The 25,520-nt window shown below is 52.6% G+C and overlaps 1 protein-coding gene across 1 annotated transcript in view; it reads left to right on the top strand.

The window, feature by feature from the left end:
• The window catches only part of IRAK2 (interleukin 1 receptor associated kinase 2), a 58,951-nt gene that overhangs the window by 11,672 nt on the left and 21,759 nt on the right, over positions 1-25,520 (top strand). Inside the window, exons 3-6 of the mRNA XM_039231423.1 lie at positions 16,232-16,372; positions 22,237-22,361; positions 24,501-24,695; positions 24,779-24,843. Of these exons, the coding sequence (XP_039087354.1) occupies positions 16,232-16,372; positions 22,237-22,361; positions 24,501-24,695; positions 24,779-24,843 (526 nt within the window). The remainder of the gene's footprint in view (positions 1-16,231; positions 16,373-22,236; positions 22,362-24,500; positions 24,696-24,778; positions 24,844-25,520) is intronic.

The raw sequence follows: 25,520 nt of genomic DNA, 5'->3' as shown, positions 1-25,520 counted from the left end.
CCCTCGGAGATGGCAAGGCAGCAGGGGACATTGGGGTTGCCCTGCATGTGAGGGGATTGAGAGCTGAAGCCGAAGCCAGGATTTCGGGTGCACCCCAGGGGCAGACCGCTTCTTGGGCATAGAAGGCTAGTGGGACAGCGGGACCGTTTGTCACCCTTAGCCAACTGGTGACTTTCCAGGATTTAGGGTGTCCAGGGACTCAGGGCTCCCGCACGCGCACCGGATCTTATTAGATGAAGGACCGTTCCTCTCGTGGCCGGATTTGCCGCCTGGGGGCAGGTTGTGGGGATCAGGTCCTGCTTACACAGCGACACCCCAGCCAGCAGCGTGACTCAGGCTGTCCCCTGCCCCCGGGTCCCGGCAGTGTAATCTCTGGATCAAGAGTAGGCACATCTCCAGACACGGCCACCCCTAAACCCCTACAGCCTCTGCCCCTGTCTGGCCAGCCTCCCAAAACTCACCATCTTCCTCACGCTGGGGAGGGGTGTTCTGCTCAGCCCCCTGGCTCCCCAAGGGCCAGGTCCTCATCCTGGTCCGCCGGGGGTGCCCGGGGGTTCACAGCAAGGTGGGAAGGCAGTGCGGCTAAGCCCCGCCGTCGCGTGGGCAAGTCCCTCCCTTCCCCTGGGCCTCAGTCCTGCCTTTGTCCAGTGGGGCTGGGCTGGATGGCGTCTGAGCCCCCTCTGGACGCCCGTGGTGCCCTGGCCCCCCATTGTGCCTCAGACCTGTCGGGTGGCTGACCGACACCTGCCCTGTTCAGTCGTGCGCGGACCCCGGCTCTGGCTTCCCTGCGTCCCCGGAGCCTGGCCCGACGTAGATGGTACAACTAGCACTGACTGTGTCCTCAGATATGTCTCACCTTTTCGGACACTTAAGTGTAAACTCCTCATGGGTTGGCAAAGGGGCGAGGAGGGAGGGGGCTGCTGGAGGCGAGGGGAAATGGCACTGGGTCAAGCGTGGTCAGAACCTGGGGGCCCCGGCTGCCACAGCCTGGTCCACCTCGGGAGGGGGCCGGGGGCCTGGGGCCCGTACCACACCCTGGCTTTGTCTCTGCTACAGGGATGTCCTGGGTCCCGAAAGCAGAAAAGCACCAGGCACTGAGGCAGGCCCCTGGCTGGACACGTCAGCTCGCCGCGGAGGCCAAAACCTGCCTGTTGACTAGTCTCCAGCATGTTCTTAACGCTTTGAGGTCAACGAACCATATGGGGCCGGGTTTACAGGAACCCCCTCCACGCAGCACAGCATGTTAAGCTGGGCCCCCGACCGAGCACTTTGGATGCAGGCATTGAGCTTCCTGCTTGCCTCCTCCCGGCAGCCCCTCGAGGTGGGTGCCCTGAGGAGCCCCTTCTCCACCTGAGGAGACTGAGGCCCAGAATGGCTAAGCGACTCCGCCAAGGGCACAGTCCGGTGGTGTGGTGGGTAGAGACGGAGGCCGCACCCAGGCGTGTCTGGAGCCAACGCCCTCACACTTAGCGTTTCTCACGGAAACTTCACCGAACACGGTGTTTGGGTTTCCAGGCAGCAGTGATACTTTTTCTGTCAGCCCCTCTTCTGTTGAGAATTTTCCTCAGACCCCTGCTCTCCTGGTCCGGCCGCCCCCAACGTGTCAGGACTGTGAGAGTCTACCTTTGTCCCTCAAACCTCCCCTCTCTTCCCCTTAACCCCTGAGGAAGAGAGACGAAAGCTTGTTTCCACGTCCACACCCCCCCTCCCCTCCAGCCGTTCTTCAGAGAGTCTGGTTTTTACTAGTGTTGTGCGTTCTCAGGAAGGACACTTCCCCTTTCTGGATCTTAGTTTTTTCATTAGCTAAAAAAAGTGCCATAAATCTCTGCTCCCTTTTGGAGGTAAACGTAGAGGGCGTATCCTATACGTGTGGAGCGTTTTCAGTTTCTGGATTCCGACTCGCCGGAGCCCTTTTCCCTGCCCTAATCATAACTCAGTGAAACCTTATTTTGCACTGGCTGGAGGACGATTGCTTTTGAACTTGATCAGCTGCTTCCGGCAGTTTGAAGACCTAACTTCTGCCTACCACTTCTTAAAGGGCTTTTAGAATAGCTTTGATAGAACCTTGTTTGGAAACCACACGCACACTAGAGGTCCTGAGCATGAATGGGCTTCCTTAGAGACTGTGTTTGTGTTTGTATCTCCGGGTACTATATTTGTATTTGACAGAGGCCTTCTAAAGATTGTGTCTGAACTGAAAGGCGGTGTGTGGGGTCCCCTGGGGGCCGCATCGCATCTAGTCTCTTGAAATCGAGCTCTCTGGGTGGCTTCCGTTCTGACTGTGTAAAGACCTGGGTCTCTGGGTCTCTGTTCCTTGATATTTTCTCGGCCTTCATTGCCAAGACCGTTGTTATTTTATTTGTCAAGCTCCTGACATTAAATGTGATAAGAATTAGAATAGGGGCGCCTGGGTGGCTCGGTCGGTTAAGCGTCCAACTTCTGCTCAGGTCATGATCTCACGGTTCACGCGTTCAAGCCCCGCGTCGGGCCCTCTGATGTCAGCACAGAGCCTGCTTTGGATCCTCTGTCCACCTGTCTCTCTACCCCTCCCCTCCCTCTCAAAGATGAATAAACATTTTTTAAAAAAGTCTTAAGAAAAAAAATTAGAATAAATTAGTACGGAAGGCTCACTACCCAACTATCCATTCCTCCGGCAAACTTGTTTGCCAGCCTCAACCCCTTTTTATTCTTTGAGCCGTTTCTCGGTGGCCGTCTGTATGAACACTTCTGGTTCACTGCTGTTATTAAGGGCAGATTACGGTGCCTGAATAAGTTGCACACGTAACGAGCTGTCGGCCAGGACCTAGTCACCTGATAGGGAGACTCGGAGACGTTCTCTGTAGCTGGGAGGTTGTGTGTGTAACGAAAGCTTCTATTACTCTAGAGGAGGTGGGAATAAATATTGGAGGGACAGCACGCTCCCTAGAAGTTTCCCCCTTGGGCTACCCAAATACCCATTTATACCTGTCTTCCCACGCCTAAGACGTGCCCACCTTTTCCCCAAGAGAGACAGGCCTGGGGTCCTCAGCAGTTTCTTCAGTTAGCTCTGGGCCCAGGACCTGTGAGTGATGTGTAGTCCCCAGATCAGCCCCCAGTGGCCCAGTCCCTCCCCCCAAAGAGAAGTTGCCCGCTCCCCTTTCCCCCAGACACTCAGAACCCAGGGGTGGCATCTGAACAGGAAGCCATGAGCACAGCTGTCCCGTTTGACGTGAGAAACACGCTGTGGTCCCTCTGTATTTGTCGCGGTGGACAAATTGAGCAGCCGTTATAAGGCCCCTCCCGGCCAGGGGAAGTAAGTTGCTTGCTGGGTTGTCTCTTTGTTCTTCTTGGGGCATCAGGGGTTCTCACTGTGCCAGACCTCTAGCCATCAGCATCACCTTGACCTTGTTAGAAATGCAAATTCTTGGGTCTCACCTCACCTGCTGGTTCAGAGACTCCAGGGGTGGGGTCTGGGTCTGTGCTTTACACAGGGGTGAGGGATGGGGAGCAGGCACGGGCGTGGGGGGTGGGGGGGGCTTCCCTGTTCATTCCTCCCTGTGGCCTCATCTGAAGTGGGGACTGAGGGGAGCCTGCCCTTAGCGGGGGCTGGCTCCTTGGCTTGCACGGCCCACTTCCTGCTGGCCTGAAAGTGTAGCTGTTAGCCAGGCAACCATATGTCTAGCTGAAACTTCTAGAATGTGGGAAGTCAAGGGGCATGGGCATTCGCTGCCATATTAGTACTATCTCTGAATAATGTGCTTATACTGACCCTTTCATATTTATTTTTATTTTTTTTAAATTAAAAACTTTTTTTAAATGTTTATTTTTGAGAGAGAGAGAGAGAGAGTGACAGCGTGAGCAGGGGAGGGTCAGAGAGAGAGGGAGACACAGAATCCAAAACAGGCTCCAGGNTGAGCAGGGGAGGGTCAGAGAGAGAGGGAGACACAGAATCCAAAACAGGCTCCAGGCTCTGAGCTGTCAGCACAGAGCCCGACGCGGGGCTCGAACTCACAAACTGTGAGATCATGACCTGAGCTGAAGTCAGATGCTTAAGTGACTGAGCCACCCGGGCGCCCCTAATTTTTTAAGTTTTATTTATAATTTTTGAGAGAAAGAGAGTGTGGGCACACAAACAGGGAAGGGGCAGAGAGAGAGGGAGAGAGAACTCCAAGCGGGGTCTGCACTGTGAGCATGGAGCCTGATGCAGGGCCTGAACTCACAAACTGTGAGATCATGACCTGAGCTGAAATCGGGAGTTGGATGCTTAACCGACTCAGCCACCCAGGGGCCCCTCATATTTATTTTTAAATACAACATACAAACCTTATTTTATTTTTTTAAAATGCAACATACAAACTTTTTAAAAAAGATTTCATTTTTAAGTAATCTCCACACCCAACATGGGGCTCAAACTTAAAACACCAAGATCAAGAGTCACACATTCTACCCAGTAAGCCAGCCAGGTACCCCTAAACCTTACTTATTTTTTTAAATTCAACATATAAACTTTTTAAAAGTTTATTTATTTATTTATTTTGAGAGAGAGAGAGAGAGAGAGAGAGAGAGAGAATAAGTGGGGGAGGGGCAGAGAGAGAGAGGGAGAGAGAGGATCCCAACAGGCTCCACGCTGTCAGCAGAGTCCGGTGCGGGGCTTGATCTCACAACCGTGAGATCATGACCTGAGCTGAAATCAAGAGTCAGATCCCTAACCAACTGAGCCACCCAGGTGCCCCATGAACGTTTTTTCTTAATGCAACATACAAAGTTTGTTTTTTGTCCTTTTCATATTTATTCATTTAAATATTATCCACTAACGTCCTAGAAGAGGATTTGGCTTAAACATAACTTCTCTCCCTTTCTAATACATTTATATCACAATATTTAGTTCCTCAGTCGATTGCCTTTGTAACATTAAAATTTTTTTTTAATATTTTTATTTATTTCTAAGAGAGAGACAGCGTGAGCAGGGGAGGGTCAGAGAGAGAGGGAGATACAGACTCCGAAACAGGCTCCAGGCTCTGAGCTGGCAGTCGGCACAGAGCCCTATGCTGGGCTCGAACCCACGAACCGTGAGATCATGACCTGAGCTGAAGTCGGACGCTTAACCGACTGAGCCCCCCAGGTGCCCCTGCTTTTGTAAAATTTAATGAACGTCCTGACGCTTCTGGTTCGTTTTTGATCGGCTCTCGGCCGTGCCTGTTGACCCCCCACTCGGTAAGATGAAGCTGTCCATTCACTTGCCCTTTCTTCCCCTGTTCTGCCCACTTTCACCTCCCAGCTTCGGGTGAGGACCAGCGGGCACAGGGATGCTCTTACAGCTCTGGGCCCCGCGGAGCCCACAGGGCAGAGCTGGCTCTGGGGGGAAGCCCTGCTGTCTGGGTCGGGACAGGCAGGGGAATGCCGTCTGTGCGTCCCGGTTGACAGCGGTCTTGTGACGGGAAAGTACCGTGTGTACAGGGCGTCTGCAGGTGAATCATAGCCTAGAGTAGCATTTCCCAACCACATGCTTCGGAAGCACACTCCAGAAGATACACCCGCTGCATGTTCATGAAAGTTCATGAATGACTAGGGCGATCCGGTGTGCTTCATCAGTGGCCTCTGCCTTTGGAGATTCACGATGTAAACCATCCTGTTAAGGCTCTGATAAGCCCTGTAGCAAAGACCTATTTAGGCCAGTGTTTTCCATTTATATTTGACCGTGGAACCCCTTTTGATGTGATGCTTACAAATAATTCCACGGAACCAACACCCTGTGGGAATCACTGCTCTAGGGAATGGTGGCCCTGGTGAAATTGCCGGGCATTCCAGCCTCATGATGGAGACACGGGGGGATCAGGCCAACATTCAGCATCAGAAGAGTCTGTTCCAGGGGCCCAGGGCCGGCCGTCACCCTGAGGTTCAAAACATGAAGGTCCTACTCCCGAGAGGGGCTTTTCCAGACTATGAATCATGGGAGGGGACTGTGGGCCAGGCTGCGGAGCCCACGTTCTAGCATCTTGGGTGCATAGGAACGGGAATCCAGGCAGAGGCCAAAGAATTGGAGCTGTGGCTTCCAGCTGAAGGCGAACCAGGCATCGTCACTACTGAGCCCTACGGCCGGTGAAGGGCTCCCACGGGCAGGCCGAGAAGCTGAGCGTGCGGATGGTGAGGATCACAGGGATCCTCTGCGGAAAGCGGCTGGAAGCCAGGTGAACCTCGCCTGGGAGAGAAGACGCCCACTCATTCCTCCTCACAGCCAGTTGGATACGTGCAAGCTGCCAAGAGTCAATCATGGATTAAAGAAATGTCCGTCAAGTGGCCGCAATATGCTAGGCGCTGGGGACACAGCAGTGAAAACACGGACGGGGTCCCAGACCTCCAGGGGCCGGCAGGCTGGCGTGGGAGACACACACTAAAGGGACGGTGACCTGGGGACCATAACCTACCGCAGTGTGAGTGCCCGGAGAAGTGCAGGTGGGTGATAGCCTGAAAGAGGGCAGGATTTGATCTCAGCAGGGGACGCTTCCCGAGGAAGTGAAAACCGAGCCTCCATTCACGGGACAAGCGGACCTAGTTGTAGGCAGAGGGCACGGCGCATGCAGAGGCCTGGGGGTGGGGAGGAGCGATGTTTGAGGACCCACAGAGAGGCCGTGGAGGCCTCCGCTACAGGACCGTGTGAGTGTGGTGGGCTGGGCCTGGGGAGGGCGCAGAGGGCAGGGGCAGGCCACCCACGGCCTCGAAGGCCACGGTCAAGAGTCTGCTTTCCCGGGGAGCTAAGGGAAGATTTTGGAGGGCTCGTCCCTGGAGTGTGCCCTTGTTCTGTCTGCTACGTGCACTAGGGGTCTGTGAGGTTCCGGGTGCGAGGTTTCGAGGAGGAGAGCAAGAAGCTTCTGGAATCTCCTCCTGCCACTACCGTCTTCTGAGAGTTTTGACTTTTGCAATTTTCACGTTTTGTTTTGGTTGTGCAACCGGGACAATTTCTAACTTTTGGTTTGGCATCTCAGCCAAAGTCATTTCCTTCCTGGAGCTGGGCTCTCATTGAATGGGGGAATTTTTGGCCGCTACTGAAAAGGAAACAGAAGAGAATGATCCCTTTCTGAGAGAGCCCGGGCTGTTGCAGGGGCCAGAAGGGAGTCCTGGATGTGCTCCCTTGGAAGGCCTCCGAGCACCTGCCCCTTTCCAACTGCTAGGGAATAGCAAAACACGGACAGGATTCGGGGCCACTGGAGAATTGCCCCTGGAGGTTGGCGCTGTGTTTGGCCAGGATTCCCCCAGGCCAGGAGCCCGTCCATCTGGGGTCTAGTTATAACCCGTATTTAGCACCCCATATGTGCCAGGCAGGCATCTAATCTCACAAATCTTACTATCCCCATTTTATAGACGTGGAAATTGAGGCCCAGAGATTAACGAGCATGCCCAGAGCCACACTGCTAGCAAGCAATGGGCTGGGCTGAGGACTTAACACCCTATCAGGGTAGGTCACTGGATGTAGGTATCAGGTCCCACTTTTCCCCTCTGAAAACTAGGCACACACATGGCCCTATTTTTCTCATAAACTAGAAAACTTTAAAACAGAAGAGATGGTGAGGTTCTTAAAGAGTTACTGCATGTGGCTCAGGACAGGGCATCTGACTCTCCTTTCACACGCTAGCCACCACCCTGGAACAAAGCAAGGCTTTAATCGCTGTGGGTTTTCGGGAGCTGTGTGAGAATGAACAGAGGGTATATGCCGTGCATCTAAATCAGTCCCCGATTTTTTTTTTAAGTTTATTTTTGAGACAGAGAGACCACAAGTGAGTGGGGGGTGCAGAGAGAGAGAGAGAGAGAGAGGATTGAAGCAGGCTCTGCAATGACAGCAGCAACCCCATGCAGGGCTCGAACTCATGAACCATGAGATCATGACCTGAACTGGAGTCGGACGCTTAACCCATTGAGCCACCCGGGCGTCCCCAGTCCCAATTTTCTTAGAGAGGAAAGGTAAGAGCTGGAATAAAAGGAACGGCCATTTACTGAACTCATGCTCTGTGCTGGGCTGTTGTAACCAGGCCCCTCTGGGTTGCAAATTTCGAACGCTTGGAGCTCATCCGGTAACCAGGATAGGCTAGGTTATGCTGCGGTCTCAGGTAAACCCGGAAATCTCAGTTGTTCAGCAAACAGAGACTGATTCCTTGAAGTCCAGCGCCGCTCCTGCATTCTCATAGCTGCTCTGTCCTCTGGAATGCATAGCTTCCAGGGTCAGTGTGGCCGGGGAAGAGAGGGCTCAGAGAGGCTCGCTGGCTCTCAGTTGCTTTGTCCAGAAAGTGCTGACAGCATTTCCAACCGAAACCCATTGGCCAGAACCGGTCACGTGGCCCCAGCTGACTTGCAAGGGAGGCTGGGTTTGAGAGGGAGCAGAGGGCTGTTTGGCCAGCAGCCTCTCACCTATACGTGCCCTCAGTTCACGGGGATTCATGATGAGGTCCTACCTAACCGTGGCTGGCAAGGTCCCACGTGATCCCACCCTTGCCCTGTTCTTTCACTCCATCTGTGCCGCTTCCCCTCCATTCATTCAGCTCCGCCACGAGGGTCATCCTTCATCTGAGGAGATACACCAGGCTGTTTTCTGCCTCAGGCCCTTTGCATATGTTGTCCCCAGAATGCTGGTCCCTCCTCAGCAACCTTGCGTTCTTCCCAGGGCTAATCTTTCTCATCTTTTGAGTCTCTGCTTAAATGGCATCTGCCCACAGAAGCCCTCCTTGGCCACCCCATGTAGGTAAGTCTGTCAGGTACCCGCCCCCCTCAAGTCTGTTTCCTGCACAGAACTTCTCCCAGCTTATGATTAGAAATCTCTTATTTCACTAGCTTGATGTCGGGATTCTGTCAGTTTTGATAATGGATGGCATCCCCAGTCCCTAACACAATGAATGAATGAATGAATGAATGAATGAAGGGTAAATCACTTTAGCAGCCGGTGGAGTACAGGTCATTGGAGAACCAGAGACAGAACAATTAGGAAGGTGGGTTAGGAGGTCATTCTCTCAGATTTGCCTAATTTTGTGTCTGGCTTGAATTGGGAGTTTTGAGTGGTGTGTGTGTGTGTGTGTGTGTGTGTGTGTGTGTGTGTGTGTGTTGGACTTTGGGTATCCAGGCAGGTCCAGTCCAGAGATGAAAAGGGGAGGGAAAAAGGAGGATCCAGAAAGCTGTGTTTGTCACTGGTATGCCAGCCGGGACCAGGATTCGTTAGTTAAGGCTGAATCACTTTTATGTGTTCTAGAAAGCTGCATTTCAGCCACATGAGTCAGCTGCAGAGTAAAAACACACATACAAATGTTACATCACTGTGCATCTCAAAAGCTGTGAAGGGAGGGAGGGATTTCCAGATTATGCTCACTGAGGAAAGACCTTGCTGGCACGGTCCTCTCTGCTCCAGTGTCCGGCTCTGGGTCTGGCACAGTATTCAGTGTCCCTGAGCTGGTGGGGAGACCCCAGGGCCCTCTCCTGAGGGCTCAGCCCGCATCAGCCTTTCCACTGAAGGAAGTGGGGCATACATAAGTGAAATCGAAATAAGACGGTTATTCTGGGTTTCGCTTTTTGGAATATATAAAACCAGAGACAGTCGTTGAACCTGCTCCCCAGGGCGGTGAAATAGGCCACGCACAGGAGCGCCTGCCCGGCTGGCTCCGTTGCAAGAGCGTGTGACTCTTGATCTTGGGGGTGTAAGTTCGAGCCCCACATTGGGTGGAGAGATTACATTAAAAAAAAAAAAAAAAAAGAGTTCATGTGTATGGGAAAGCCTGTAAGCCAAAGCCTGACCCCAGGTTAGGGATGGTGATTAACCCTAGTAAATAAAAATAGTAGCCTATATCTGTTGAGCACTTGCTTCTTTCATTCATCCTCACAGCTGCTGTGGGGGAGTGGGGGTACAGGGCGTCTCATGTGTCACACAAAACAGGTCACCTCGCCAGGCAGCCCGAGGCCACATGCGGTGAGCTCACCCTTCGGCTCCGCGGCCCAAGCGATTCCGGCTCATCGGAGAGCGTGTGGGGCATCCTGAAATACAGAGCAGAGAGGAAAAGAAATCAGGCCTGTCACCCACTGTGCTCCCCTGTCCCTGTCCCCTGGTGCCTGAAACTCCACCCTCGCCCTCTGGGTTGAGTCAGTGGTCCTCCCAGCCTTACCTGGGGACCCTTAGGAACATGCAGGCTCTCATGCCGCACGGCCACTGGGCCTGTCGAGCCCATGCAACTGCCTGCCCTGTCACGGCTTCCATTAGAGGATTTAAAATATTGCCAGAAGGGGCGCCTGGGTGGCTCAGGTGGTTAAGTGTCTTGACTTCCGGCTCAGGTTGCGATCTCAGGGTTGGGGAGTTCAAGCCCTGTGTCGGGCTCTGTGCGGACAGCTCAGAGCTTGGAGCCCGGAGCCTGCTTCTGATTCTGTGTCTCCCTCTCCTCCTGCCCCTCCCCCACTCGTGCTCTCTCTCGCTCTCTCAAAAATAAAACATAAACAAACAAAAATAAAACGTTGCCCATAGCCATTCACCCCACACACTTCCTTCAGAGACCCTGAGCTGGGAACAAGAGGTTCCTTCTCTGCGCCTTTTGGGCAGGGAGGGAGGGCAGAGGATGGTCATTGGCACAGCTTGTGCTCTGTCCCTGACCTTGGGCTGGCTGCTCTGCATATCCCGTCCCACTGAGTCCTGGGCAATCCTGGGACAGAGGGGTTACAATTACCCTGATTCCACGGATTGATGCAAATGATGTTCAGGGTTGAGAGGGTTGCCTTCAGCACATAGGTGGGAACTGGAGAGGCCGGATCTGGAAACAGATGGAAGCTTCTCCACAGTTAGTCTCTGTTCTACTCTTTGACTCTTTGATCACAATTTATATTTTTGTTCTATTTTTTTTTTTTTTATAGAGAGAATGTGTGTGCACATGGGAGAGAGAGAGAAAGCAGGAGAGAGGCAGAAGGAGAGGGAGGGAGAATCTTTTTTTTATGTTCTTGTTTTCTTTTTTTTTAATTTTTATTAATTTTTGAGAGACAGAGAATGAGCATGAGCACAAGTGGCGAAAGGGCAGAGAGAGAGGGAGACACAGAATCCGGAGCAGGCTCCAGCTGACAGCTCAGAGCCCAACACAGGGCTCAAACCCACGAACTGTGAGACCACGACCTGAGCTAAAGTTGGACACTGAACCAACTGAGCCACCCAGGCGCCCCGAGGGAGAGAGAATCTTAAGCTGAGCGTGGAGCCCAATGCGGGGCTCCTTCCCACGACCCTGGGATCATGACCTGAGCCGAAATCAGAGATGGATGCTCACGGACTGAGCCACCCAGGCGCCCTCACAATTCATCTTTTTGGAGCTCATGATGCTGCAGAGTCAACTTCCCACGTGTAGAACCATTTTCCAGTCTGGGCCTTGGCAGACAGGAAATGTGTGGTGAGATTTAACGTTTGTCACAACCCTTTGAATGCTTTGGCCTCCTTCGCCCTGTCGTGTCTCTGATGGTCTCTTTCTACTTCTCGGGCACTCAGGTGTGTCAGCCTGACAGAGCCGGCGTCGTACCTGCCCGGCTCTCAGATCAGGTTCCTAGGCGTCAAGGGTAGAGAAGCCACCCTTTCTCCTCCTTCTCGTTGTGAAGGCGGGAAAGGAGGCCGGCGAGGCCCCCCTCGTACCTTCCGGCAGCTCAGACCAGGCACCGGCGACTCGGGAGGAGAGGCGGAGATGTCTAATGTTAACACATCTTACGTGTTGTCGGTACCTAAGATACATCTGAAGACTCACAGCGTGCTGACACAGGGGTCTCGCAGCAAACCGAGATTTGTCATCCATCTGTCACCGTGGGCCTGACGCAGAGCTCTGTCAGAGGAGCTCTGTGGCCGGCCGTGGCCTTTGAAGGCTGACAAGGTGGGAAGGTGGGTGTCAGCCCGGAATGTGCTGGCACGTAGGCCCTGCTGATGCCTCTCCGTGTGGGGTCCCCCTCTCCTGAGTGCTGGCACGTGACCCGGGGGCCAGCTTGGGCCACTGCGTGTCACTGCGGAAGAACAAGAAGAAAAAAGCTGAACTCTCCTTAGGAGGAAAGCACAATGAAGCCTTTATGTCCCGCTTGGGTGGAGGCCGTAGAGGCCAGTCGCAGATGGGCTGGCGGCCTCAGCGTCCCTGCCAGCTGTGTCGTGGCGGAGAGGCGAAGGTTTGCGCAGAAAGGGGAACGATAAGGCTCCTGCAGCGAGGCCAGGCCACGGTGTCCACCCTCCCCGCGCGACCCCCGCATCTGACGAGGAGAAACCAAAGCCAGGGCCTCCCAGGGGAAGGTGCTGTTTGACCCGGGGCCACACACAGCTCAGGGTGCAGGTGGGACCTTCAGGGAGGCAGTGTGGTCAGCGTCTACAGTGTTGTGGCCTGGCGTCTGGAGCAAGTCGCAGTCTGGGGTCGCCTCACCGGCAGGCTCCGAGTGGCCCGGCGTGGCCCCTTCCTCCTGGGGGCCGGGGCGCAGGGTTCACTTCACACCCACCCGGGAAACGGGTGGCTCTGTCCCCACTCTGCTCACCAGTTCGCAGCCGTGGCGGGCGATCGTTCACCCTGCCGTTCCGCACGTGGGCTGTGGACCGAGCGTGGAGGTATCACGGAAGGCCACCGTGTGTGGCTCCATGGGCCCCGCCTGCGTGGCTGCTGCAGGAAAGGACCCCCCGCTTCTAGGCTCTCAAGTTTGCCCAGAAGCTCTTCGGCCTGGGGTGAGAGGGGCTGGGGGTGCAGCCTGGCCCATGGACAATCTTCTGAGCGTCTAGGGACCCCAGATGGGGAGGAATGAAGCATGTGTCCCCCCTGCCCACGGGTCTGGCCTCCCCCCTTCCTGCCTCAGGGAGCCTTTCTTCCACCTTCTCCCCCCCCCGGCCTGTCCCCTCACCTCCCTGACCGCCGGTTCCCTACTTGCCACTTCCAGGGCTGTGGCGAGGATGCTTGGAGTGAAAATATCAAGAACACATCTTAGACAGCGGGTGGCCAAAAAACAGAAGTGAGTCGGATCTGAATCCAGAGAGATGACCTGTTTGCTAATCTAGGTCAGATGCGTTCCCCAGGGCAGATGACTACTCACTCTGGCTTGGATGACTGATCTAGTCATTACTGTAGCTAGCTTGCTTCCTGACTTTATTTCCCTCCCCACCCCTCCCCCCCGATAGGAAACGCACTTAGTTTGCAACGAATGCATCATCATCGTTGAAAAATTCTACAGTGTGAATGAACGGAAAACCAACCAACCAAACCCATAATGTAAAATTATTGATAACCGCAATTATCAATTGGGGGATTAAGCACTGTTCACATTTTGTGTATATTCTTCAGGCTCTTGTTTCTTCATGCAGCAATGCCTTCTCTACTTTCATATTTTACAGGAAACCAGTGACCTAACCTGTACGCTCTCCTGTCACTCACAAGTGTGTTAACAACCCCTTTGTGTGTCAATGGAAAAAGTTTAGCTGCTGTTAAAGTGAAAGGAACACCCATACGAGTTGCAAAATTTAAATGAGCAGCCACATTTCTAGAGATAGAGTGTAGAACGGTGTGGCCAGGGGCTGAGGGGGGAGGGACGGGAAGCTGGTTTTTAACGGGGACAGGGTTCAGTTTGGGAGTGTGAAACGGGTCTGGAGGCATCTGGTGGTGATGATTCCATGACAGTGTGAACGGGCTCCATGCCGCTGAACCGTGGATGTAAAAGTGGTGTAGGCAGTAAATTTTATGTCCCGTGTGTTTTACCACAATAAAAAAAAATATAATAAAACTCAAAAAGAAAAGTGGAAACGATTCAGAGTTGTGTTCAGTGAAAACTAAGATTCCCATCTTCCCCTCCTTATACTAAATGTTTTTAAAATATAATAGCCACAAGGGCGCCTGGGTGGCTTAGTCAGTTGAGTGTCCAACTTCGGCTCAGGTCATGATCTCACGGTTCGTGGGTTTGAGCCCTGCATGGGGCTCTGTGCTGACAGCTCAGAGCCTGGGGCCTGCTTCGGATTCCGTGTCTCCCTCTCTCTGCCCCTCCCCAGGTCGCAGTCTGTCTCTCTCTTTAAAAAAAAAAAAAAAAAAAATAGCAGCAGCAATGAATTTCCCGTGTTTGGAGCTAAGCAGGCCACACGCACTGTATCCCTTAGTCCTCACAAAAGAGGGGAAAGGTCAACAGAGCAGGGATGTGGTAGAGTTGATTTCCATTCCAGAGCCTGAACTCTCATCAGCTCAGCTCTGTCCCTTCTTGTTTTTTAAGATTTTACTTTTTTTTAAGGTTTTTTTTTTTCCCTTTAAGTTGATTTATGAGAGAGCGAGCACGAGCTGGGGAGAAGCAGAGAAGGAGAGAGAGAGATTCAGAAGCAGGTTCCACGCACTGTCAGTGATGTGGGGCTTCATCTTATGAACCTCAAGATCATGACCTGGGCCGAAATCAAGAGTCTACCGCTTAATCTACTGAGCCACTCAGGCGCCTCAAGATTTTATTTTATTTTATTATTTATTTAAAATATTTTTGATATTTTATTTACTTTTGAGACAGAGACAGAGCAGGAGCCAGGGAGGGGCAGAGAGCGAGGGAGACACAGAATCCAAAGCAGGCTCCAGGCTCTGAGCTGTCAGCACAGAACCCAACACGGGGCTCGAACCCAGGAACCGTGAGATCATGACCTGAGCTGAAGTTGGACGTTCAACCAACTGAGCCATCCAGGTGCCCCTAGATTTTATTTTTCAGTAATTTCTATACCCACCATGGGGCTCGAACTCACGATCCTGAGATCAAGAGACACACGCTCCACTGACCGAGCCAGCCAGGCAGCCCTGCTACTTTTTCCATAAGATCATTTTATTTAAGAGAATAATAGGTCCTTGTAGGGAAGGAGGAAGTCACCCATCATCCACCAGTAAACCTCCTTACGACTTCTGTGCATTCCCTGTAGCCTTGCTTCACATGTCCTCACCCTTCCCTCCCACTTTGTATGGGTGGCCCCGGGGTGGTGCGGTCTGCAGAGGGGGTGGGGGGGGGGAGTTGGTGTCGCAGGATTTCCGCCTGAGCCGTTCGGGGGTGGAAGGTGAAACCAGCCCCAGGTTTGAATCTGATCGGTTGTTTGGGGGTAAATCATTGCGCCTCGCTGAGCCTCACTGTGCTCAAAAATAAAACGCAGTCACCTCGGTCAGCCGCCAGAGAGTGTCGTGAAGATCAAAGAAATCTGTGTGGTGCCCTGCAGTTTTAGGCGTTATGAACATCATTCTAGTCCCAAAGCTCGGGTTTGAAAAGCTCGGCCCCTGGGTAACAGTCGGTGTTGAGAGAGAGAGAGAGAGAGAGAGAGAGAGGGAGAGATGCCGTTTAGCTGTAGGAAGAAATGCTGTCCGAGACTCAGGCCGGAGTCGTCCTGGCCCCGTCGGAGGTGCGTGTGAGCGAGTCGGAGGCTTTCCCCGGGGTTTCAGTGCCCCTGTTCTCACGGTTCTCAAACGTGGGTCCACCTCGGAACACCAGACGGCGAAGGGTGTAGAACTCGCGTTTGGTCTGGAAGCTAAAGGGGAGATTCACGGAGTTGGGAGAAGGTGAGGACCTCATCTGGACAGTGGGAGGCCACAAAGGCTCCAAACAGGGAAGCGACAAGACGCGGTTTGTGTCTTAGCGCCATGAAGCCTGGTTGGGGTGTGGGGGCTGCCCCCGCCTCCGTTTCCTCATTTCTAACAGGGTGAGAGGCAGACGCCTTGTGGGCCTGAAGCACGTGCCCCTGGGCCTGGCACTCTGCGCGCTCAGGGGACGCAGCCTCGGTTGGCGAGGTCCCCACCTCTGAGACGGGCCGGGATGCCCACGATTCCACCGCTTGGGGAAGGGGCAGCCGTAGGACTGCCAGACTGGTCCATGCAGGGCTCAGCTCGGGACTCGGGGGGGAGGGGGGGTGCATAGCTTTACTTTCCTCACGTGTGCAGGGGGTGTAGAGGCTACAGAGCCCTTTCCCGTCCGTGTTCCCAGGCAAGCAGACACTATCGTTATCCTCCTCCCCGTTGTACACGTGAGGAAACAGGCTCAGAGAAGGAGAGTGTCTTTTCCAAGGTCACACAGCTGGCAGGGGTGGAAGCCAGTTTTGTGTGACTCCGCGTCAGCGCTGGACCGATCACAGGAGATTGTCGCGTCCCCTACTAGTTTCCCGGGGAGGCTGAGACCCAGCAGGGAGAGAATTCGAGGCGGAGTCAGGAATAGGCCCCAGCTCTCTGACTTCTAGACCCAGCCTCTTGGTGACGACCCCACTTCACTGAGTAATAGTAACTTTCTTTCTTTCTACTTGTTTCAGGGAAACCAGTTTCTGAAATCTCTTTCCTAGACTTCCCCGATGCCGTGAAGGCGGCAAGGCCTTCGGCAGCTTCTGGAAGAAGCACTGAAGATGAACAGGGACCGGGGCAGTCCGTGAGGCCAGCCGCCTTGCCAGGCCCAGGTATTTTAAATTAAAATTTTCATTTAGAGGAAATGTATCTGTAAGAGTATTCAACTCAGCAGATAATAGCAAGAAATTGGGGCGCCTGGGGGGCTCAGTCAGTTGGGCGTCCGACTTCAGCTCAGGTCACGATCTCATAGTTCACGAGTTTGAGCCCTGCATCGGGCTCTGTGCTGACAGCTCAGGGCTTGGAGCCTCCTTTGGATTCTGTGTCTCCCTCTCTCTCTCTGCCTTTCTCCTGCTCACACTTTTATCTCTTTTGTTCTTTTAAAAATAAATAAAACTATTAAAAAATTTTTTAATTAAAAAAATAGCAAAAAAAAAAAAAAAGGAAAAAACCACGGGGGATGGTAAAATGGCAGTTGCTCACAACAATACAACAATGCTGTTAAAAATGATGTCGATCTGTTTACATATGTAGAAACGTGCTCATAATACCTTGAATTAAAAAAGCAAAAAAAAGGTCAAATAACAGAATGTATACCACTTGTTATCATTTTTATAGAAAGAAAAAAAAAATACCTCTGTAACTGAGGCTCTCTCTGTGCTTGCCGGACACTGTTCTCAGCACTTAGGGGATCCTGACGTATTTAATCCTCAGCTGTCCAAGTTGGGTATTATGATTATCCCCATTTCACAGATGAGGACACTGAAGCACAGAGAAGCTAAACAGCCTGCCAAGGTCATATGCTTCGGGGCCCAGGAATTTCACGTGGTTTCCCAAGCCCCCAGCACGGGCTGGACCTGCTGCTGGCTCCCATCTGGGAGCCTGATGACCTGTGTGTCTGTTCTCCACGGGACGCCTTACCCTCGTAGCTCTGTGATGAGGGCACTGAGGGGAGCTGCCTGCCCCTCCACCCCCGCCTTTCTCCTGAGTACCAGCCTGCTGCTTTGTTCTAAAATTTTTTTTTAATGTTTGTTTATTTTTTTTTTTGAGAGAGAGACAGTGTGCAAACCGGGGAGGGGCAGAGAGAGAGGGAGACACAGAATCCGAAGGAGGCTCCAGGCTCCGAGCTGTCAGCACAGAGCCCGATGCAGGGCTCGAACCCACGAACTGTGAGATGATGACCTGAGCCGAAGTCGGATGCTTAACTGCCTGAGCCACCCAGGCGCCCCCCTGCTTTGTTCTACAGCCCCTGAGGCACTGAAAGGAAGAGTGATTTGCTCAAGTAGAAAGTAGCATCTGAGCAGTGTGACTTACTTAAATGCCTGTGTCCCTAAGGGCCGCACACACTGCTATCCTTTCAGGCCACTTCAGATTTGTCTCCATTGCCTTGTGCCCATGGAAGTTTTCAGGGACAGTTTGCCAAATGATGGAAGGACTCAGCCAGCGGATGACTTCCCCGTGGTCAGGGCAGGGGGATCACTACACACACCCATGTGTCCAGTCTCACCACCTCTCCCTGGGGGCCTGGCCTCCCTTCTGCTCTCCTGTGATCTGAAGGTCCCAAATCCATGAAATCTCAGTTCATTGACGCTCTTCCTGAAGCCAAGGTCAGCGTTGGCTGCGGGGAGCATGCCTGGGGTTTTGCATCAGACAGAGCTGTATTTGAATCCTGCCTCTTTCTGGCAGGAGAACTATTAGCTTCTCTTTACTTCAGCTTCTTCATCTAAAAAAGTAGGCACAATAGTGAAAGCCAATGGCATCGTGTTGTAGTAAGAAATCAAACACCTCAGTGTTGCTACCATGTAAGCATTCATTAAATGTCAGAATTTTTAAAATGTTTTATTTATTTTTGAGACAGAGAGAGACAGGCCATGAGCGGGGGAGGGGCAGGGAGAGAGAGGGAGACACAGAATCCGAAGCGGGCCCCAGGCTCCGAGCTGTCAGCACAGAGCCCGACGCTGGGCTCGAACTCATGAGCCGTGAGATGATGACCTGAGCTGAAGTCGGCCGCCCAACCAACTGAGCCACCCAGGCGCCCCAAGTGTCAGTTAAAATTAACAGCATTCCAGACACCCCAGATCAGTTGAAGCTGGGAAAATAATTCTAGCCCAGGAAGTCTGAATTGTTAACTGTAGCTAAAGGAAAAAACAAGCAGAAACAAGTGCAGAACATTGAGCAGCAGTTAGAGATAAGGGGAAATGGTCCTCAAGCAATTGTGAAACTGGCTGGTGGCCAAAGGGAAGGGTAATAGTAAAAAAGGGAAATCCCAGGGGACCGCTGGTCCAGATGAGGAGGTGATGGGGGTTGCAATTTCTTCTGCGGCTCCTTGCCTCGGCTCCCGAGAAACCAGCCTCCCCTGGAGATGCCTTCGCACCGTTCAGCCTCTTGAATGGCCCTCGGGAGCCCATGTGCCCCTGCGGGCGGGCGGAGACGATGAACACAATCTACAGACAGAGAGCGGAAGTCAGCGGCCTATCTTTGCCCAAACTAAGGTTTGGACATTTCATCAGTGACCTGAACCTTGTCTTCTCTTGGGAAAACCCTCAGGTTTCCTCGGGCCCCAGAGTTCAAGGTGACTGATTATCTTGTTGGAGTGGAAAATTTGGAGCTGGTGGCCGGGGGGTGGGGGGACAGGGATGGGGGGCTCTGGCTGCCCCCCCAGGACAACTGGGGAAGGACGCATAACCTGCCGAAGCCTCATGGCTGAGAAAGTGGCGGGACCAGGATCCAGCTCGGGCCGCTTGCCCTGGAACCCTCGTAGGTGGGGGGAAGTGGGGAAGAGACGTGAAGGAAAGTACGTGAGCAGCTCATTAAACAGATTCAGAGACAAGGGCTTTAGTAGCTGAAATACTGTCACGAAGCTTTAGCTGTCGGAGAGGCCACGGGGTTATCAGTCAGAATCTCTTATTCTGCACATATTTTTACCATCTTCGGGACTCTCTGTGTGCCAGAGCCTTGTGCTTTCTAACTGCCATCTTGTCGATTCAGTCTGGATGATTCTACAAAGAATGGGCTTCTATTGCTCTTTTTACATTCGACAACGCCCAAAGAAATGAAGCACAAGTCGCCCAGGTTCACATCTTACTAATGAAGGAGCCGGGACTCCAGCCCATTTCTCTCCAGTGCCACCAAAGGAGATGAGGTGGCCGTAGGGGCCACTGTACTGCCAGCCGCGGGGCTGGCAGCAGAAACCCCCAGATCAGACACTGCCCCGCTCTGACCTTCTGTCCTCAACGCCTTCAGTGACTCAGCCAGCGGGACGAGATGCAGGGTATTCTCCTTGGGAAGGCAGACATTCCAGAAAGATTTCTCTAGGATTTTTTTTTTTAAGTAAACGTTTTGACACATGGAGGGTTCATGATCTGGAAACGGCGTGGGTGAAGATGAGTGTCTTCCCTGACCCCACGCTTCCCCCAGGCATTCACAAAGCAAGGGCCAGCTCTCCTCTGATTGGCCCGCCCCGTGGTCCTGGCTCACATCCCATTTGGCTTTCCCTGCAAACCACAGGGGTAAATAGCCACTCCTCCAACTAGTAGCCCTCATGTGTCAGAAGATCAGACCTCAGTGACCACCCTCCCGACCCAAGAGGCCTTGCACAGCTTTCAGGCGAACCCCAGGCATCAAGCCAGACCAGAGAGTCATGGTTTACGTGAGGCCAGTGCTGGCCGGGGAGTCAGTGGGCAAAGGGAGAGGAAGAGGGACCATGTGTGCGGCGAGAGGCCCCGTCGTGAGGGCAGCCCTGGGCCGGGGAGAGGGCAGAGCTTTGAGGGAAACACCCGAAGGGAAATGGAGCGGCCTGGAGCGGCGTAGAGCCGCCGTCCCCCAGGGTGTGGAGCCTGGCTCCCCAGTGCTCCGAGAGAGCATGCGTGTTAGAAAAGACGTATATCTCATGCACAAAAAGCTCGGGGTTGCAAAGCTAAATACGTAGCACGTGAACTCAAGTGGGTTGAAAGGAAAACATCAAGTAACTCACAGTGAGGCGGCACGGAGACATGGCCAACAATTAAGAGATGGAGAATCACGACCACGGGTTGGGGACACAGGCCAAGGGTACTGGGCCAAGGTCAAGAGAAGGCTGGGCCTGGGCAGAGGCCTCCCCTGGACTAGGTCACCTGAGAAGCAGAAGGATTGTCACAGACAGGGCCACCTGGGTGGCTCAGCCTGTTAAGTGGCTGACTCTTGATTTCAACCCAGGCCATGATCTCATGGTTCGCGAGATCAAGCCCCACGTTCGGCTCTGCTTGGGATCCTCTCTCCCTCTCTCTTTGCGCCTCCCCAACTCGTGTGTGTGCGCTCTCTCTCTTTCTTTCTCTCAGACTAAATAAAGAAACATTAAAAAAAAGAGAGAGAGAGCGAGAGAGAGAGGAGGGTTCTCTCAGGACAAGTGCCTGAGAGAAAATGGAGAAGGTGGGTGCTGGGCAAGGCTGGGAGAGGCTTGGGGCCCAACGGAAGAAGAGAGGGTGGGAAGGTTGGGTGGGGGTGTCTGAGGCAGGCCCACCTGGTGTCTTTAGGGGGATCAGCACCCTGGTCTCCCCTTCATCTCCCCTCCACACTCATTCAGTGCGGGGAGCAGCCCAGGGGAACCATGGGCGAATGTGGGGGATTGATTTGACAGAGCGGCAGGTGTCTGGGTCAGTTGTCTAGAAGCACCAGCTGGTCTGGAACAGCCGCCCCAGGGAGAGAGGCTTAGGGCTCCCCTCCTCTTGGGCCCTGTGGGGGTCAAAGAGCCTCAGCCTGCGTTACACGAGCTTGGTTTTATCAGCTGCCTGGGTTCATATGTAGCAAGCCCGATTCTAGTTTGGGCATGGTGCTGTTTTCAGTCTTCGGAATTAAATATTTTTTTTATTGGCCAAAGTTCCAGATTAATCACTCATTTCTGGATGTTGTAAATCAGAAACACCTGAAGCAATGGATTGGGCTAGCAACAAGGGCTGGCCCCAGGATACTCAGAGACTGTCCCGGCCATGGGGTCGCTGGGTCTCTCCGGAGGGTGACATGCAAAGCCCCTGGCTCCTGGCTGAGGCCTGCTTCTGCGTGGGCCAGCCACCACGGCCCGTGCCACCCCTGGCCCGCGCCCCCTCTAGTTCCTCTGACCCCAGGCTGCCCTGTTAGTGTTCAGGTTCGTCTCGTGGCGGAGCCTGGTGAGGCAATGTCACCTCCTTAACCTGGCTTTTCCTGGACCGCAAACTACACTTCAAACCTTCTCTCCCCTCAGTCTTTTTCACACGACTTCACACATGACTTGTGCCCTTGGAAAGAATCTGAAGCCCCTGTGTGCTCTCTGCCTCGGTTTCACTGTCTGTAAAGGGGAGATGGCAATGGCCCTTATCTCCTGCGGCTGTCCTGAGGGTTTTCGCCAGTTGAGCGTGCCTGGAATATTTTCTGCATGCCCGGGCTTCCCCGCTGCCATATCCGCTCAGCCGGCCGCTCTCCCTCCATGCTTTCTGACCTCATGTGCACTTTTCGAAAAAACATTTCCCCATCTCTCAAGCTGAGGTCCATTGCCCCTTCCTCTGTGAAACCTTCCTTGGCCTCCCAAACTGCTTCGGTGGCCTCTCCTGCCTCTGCCCTGGGGAGGCTGGTCATTGCCATCTGCTGCCATGGAGCTTTCTGGAAGGAGGGCTCCCGAGCTAATCGCCGCTGTGTCCTTCACTGGTCCTGGTGTGGGAGGTGGGACATGTAAGCCTTGGTGCACTTGAAGCCTGGCTCTGCCACTTCCTTGGCTGTGTGCCCCTGAGTAAGTGGCCACCCCCCAGCCTCCATTTATCCACCGTCCAGTGAGAATCCTATATAGAACCAGGCCTGGGGCTGTCATAGAGCTTCACGGAGGTAACTCGGAAGGAGTGTGCAGGCCGGGACCTGGGAGCGTCAGGAAGTAGCAGTCGTCATTAGCGACATGAAGTGTTTGTGGGGTGAATGAGAACCTGGTTTGGTGTGGGAACCGGTTGAGGCCTTCACCTGTCTTCTTCCTTTCCAGGGCATGGCCGCACCCACGGCCCCTCCTTTCTGGGGCCCGCTCCAGCCAGAGCCCACCTCCTGCCTCCTTCCGAAGATGGCCCTCATTCCTTGAAAACCAACTTTCCTGGTTCATCTGATTCAAAGGTAAATCTTCCTCATCCCCAGGTGCTACCTCCCCAGCTTGTGGCTCTCACTCAAAACCCCAGTGTAGGGGGCGCCTGGGGGGCTCAGTCAGGTAAGCGTCCGACTGCGGCTCTGGTTATGATCTCATGGCTTGTGGGTTCGAGCCCCGCCTCGGGCTCTGCACTGACAGCTCAGAGCCTGGAGCTGCTTCAGATTCTGTGTCTCCCTCTCTCTCTGCCCCTCCCCTGCTCACGCTCTGTCTCTTTGTCTTTCAAAAATAAACAAATGTTTAAAAAAAATTTTTTAAATGGGAATGTATTGGGGAGCTTGGCTGGCTCAGTGGGGCCAGTGTAGCTCTTGATCTCAGCGTGGTAAGTTCAAGCCTCATGTTGGATGTAGAGATGACTTAAATAAATTAAAAAAAAAAAAAAAGCAATGTATATATTCCCTGGGACCAATTGGGGAGCCAGGGGTTAGGGGCATGGGGAGAAAGGAGACTCGTGGAATTACTCCAAGCTTCTAAGATTCTAAATGCAGGCTGTCAATGCACCTGGGTCCTGGGGGTTCAGGGTGACTAGAGAGGGTTCGCTTCAGGGAGTACACGTTTTTAATGAGCTTTTCCATTATTTGTGTTTAAATGAGGGCTGATGCATGGCATCTTTCTCCCCTCAAACTACGTAACTGATGTTACATTTATACTAAGCCATTTGCTTACAAACCACCTCTCTTGCGACCTTTTTTTCTGCCCGGTTTATGTCTGAGTTACTCTGAATATTCAGCGACTTGGGTTCAGGGCCACATATGACTTCTGAGGGTCTTTAGGCACTTTTGCCTTCCTGGGCCTTTTCCTTCCTTTGTTTAAAAAAAAAAAAAAAACCTAAACAATTTTTTTTAATGTTTATTTATTTTTGAGAGAGAGAGACAGAGTGTGAGCGGGGAAGGGGCAGAGAGAGAGAGAGAGAGAGAGAGAACCTGAAGCAGGATGCAGGGTCCAGGGTCTGTGCTGTCAGCACAGAGCCTGACGCGGGGCTCGAACTCACGAACCATGAGATCATGACCTGAGCTGAAGTTGGACGCTCAACCGACTGAGCCACCCAGGTGCCGCTAAAGATTATATTTTAAAATTGCATTGGCATAACGGTGAACATAATCCAAACTGGATTAAAAATTCAAACATTTTCTTTGACTCTAAAACTTCATTTTTGTTCCTCTGACTTTAAAATAAATCACATTTTGGTGGGCCTCTAAAACTGTCCTGGGCAAGGTGCCTGGCCAAGAAACCAGTGCTGCGTGGACCTGGTTATTGAAGCTCTCCCATAAAGAAGATGGGCACTTAAATATGTTTTTTAAAAAATACTTAATAATTTTCAAAGACAATGTAATGATTGGGAGAATGATCATGATATACGGTTAAATGAAAACACCAGAAATCAAAACTAGGTGTATGGCATGATCCCAATTCAAAAAATAAATCCTGTGCGTGTACTTTACAAGAACTATCGTAAACTTGAATGGCAGTTCAGTAGACAATGGGATCATGGATGATTTTTTTCCCCCTCGAATTTTCTAAAACTGTAAGAGCAAATATAGCTTTCAAAAAAAGTTAACTTTCTGTGCATCCATTTTTTAAAATGTTTTATTTGTTTTTGAGAGAAAGAGAGAGAGAGGAAGAGAGACAGAGTATGAGTGGGGGAGGGGCAGAGAGAGAGGGAGACACAGAACCCGAAGCAGGCTCCAGGCTCCGAGCTGGCCGTGCAGAGCTCTACCCGGGGCTAGACCTCAAGAATCGTGAGATCATGACCTGAGCCAAAGTTGGACACTTAACCGACTGAGCCTCCCAGGCGCCCCTCTGTGCATCTGTTTTTCAGAAGGGAAGTCGCTGAAGCCGAGCTGCTTTTCCCAGGCTCGCACAGAAGTGCACTTGGTGATGTGAACCTAAATCCTACTTCCCCCGCGTGCACGCCGCGTACAGGAACAAGGGCGTCAGCTCAGCCGTTGCTCAGCTGTGGGCCTCACCTCAGCTCTCTGACCTCCTTGGTTCTCACTTTTATAAACTGGGGCAAAAAGCAAAACAAAACCCTCCCGATCGTGTGCCGGGGAAAAGAATATTTCCCATATTCATTCCATATTAAACTCCATCTCTTCTCTCTGCCCTCCTAGGACTTGCGTACCTCCCTTCCGAAGCAGGAAACACTTTTGAGTCTGGCTGAAAACAGTCTTTTCTGGAGCGAGGCCGACGTGGTCCAGGCAACTGATAACTTCAACCCAAACCACATAATCAGTGAGGGAACCTTTGCCGACATCTACAAAGGGCAAAGGCATGGCACGCCATTCGTCTTCAAGAAGCTCAGAGAGGCAAGCACTTCTTGGTTTCCAGGAAGGGGTGGAGGCTGTCCGGGTGAGGCTGAATTTTCATGTTCCATTGTCTTTGCCTACAGGCGGCCTACTCAGGTCCAGGATCGATCGAAAAATTCCTCCACGCAGAGGTACAGATTTGTCATAGGTGAGCCCCCTCTTTGGAAAATACTTTGTTTAATAATAACGATGACAGCTCAGCCTTGTACATTGCTTCCTGTGTGCCAGGCATGTCTTAAGTATCCCACATATAAAAATTGACTTCCTCCTCACAAGTGAATTGGAGCATAGCTGCTGTCATCAGCATTGTTTTACACACGGGTCCATGGAGGCCCAGGGAAGTTAAGTGTCTTGTTCAGGATTTCACAGCTCGTAAATGGCAGAATAATCTAAGTTGTTGCGGCTGCATAGTCCATGCTTTTTCTCTATAGCAACTACATGCCTAGATTAGAAATGTCAAACAACCTCGGCTCGCTTGGTCCAGGGTGGAAGCAATCTGTTTCTGTCCCCTTTTTTTGAGATGGGCAGCGACTGACGGTTTCTAACTCTGCTGGCAAATCCATCTTGAAACTGGATCATTCCAGAGCAGGGATTGGCGAACTCTGGACCACGGGCTAGATCTGGCCACGCCTGTGCTTGTCTGGTCCGCGCGCCAAGAATGGACCTACGTTTCCGAATGGTTGGCAGAAAGAAAAAGAAGAATGTTTCAGGACACATGAAAAGTACATGAAATTGAGATTTCCGTGTCCATAATAGGGCTGTCTGGGGACACTGCCACCCTTACTTGTTTCTGTGTTCTCTCTGGCCATTCGCGTGGTAGAGTCC

Source organism: Hyaena hyaena, unplaced genomic scaffold, assembly GCF_003009895.1.
Source record: "Hyaena hyaena isolate Hyena2069 unplaced genomic scaffold, ASM300989v1 scaffold_56, whole genome shotgun sequence".
In the NCBI taxonomy this organism is placed as follows: Eukaryota; Metazoa; Chordata; class Mammalia; order Carnivora; family Hyaenidae; genus Hyaena; species Hyaena hyaena.
Note: the sequence above shows the minus strand (reverse complement) of the source record. Positions and strands in the feature narration are given on the sequence as shown.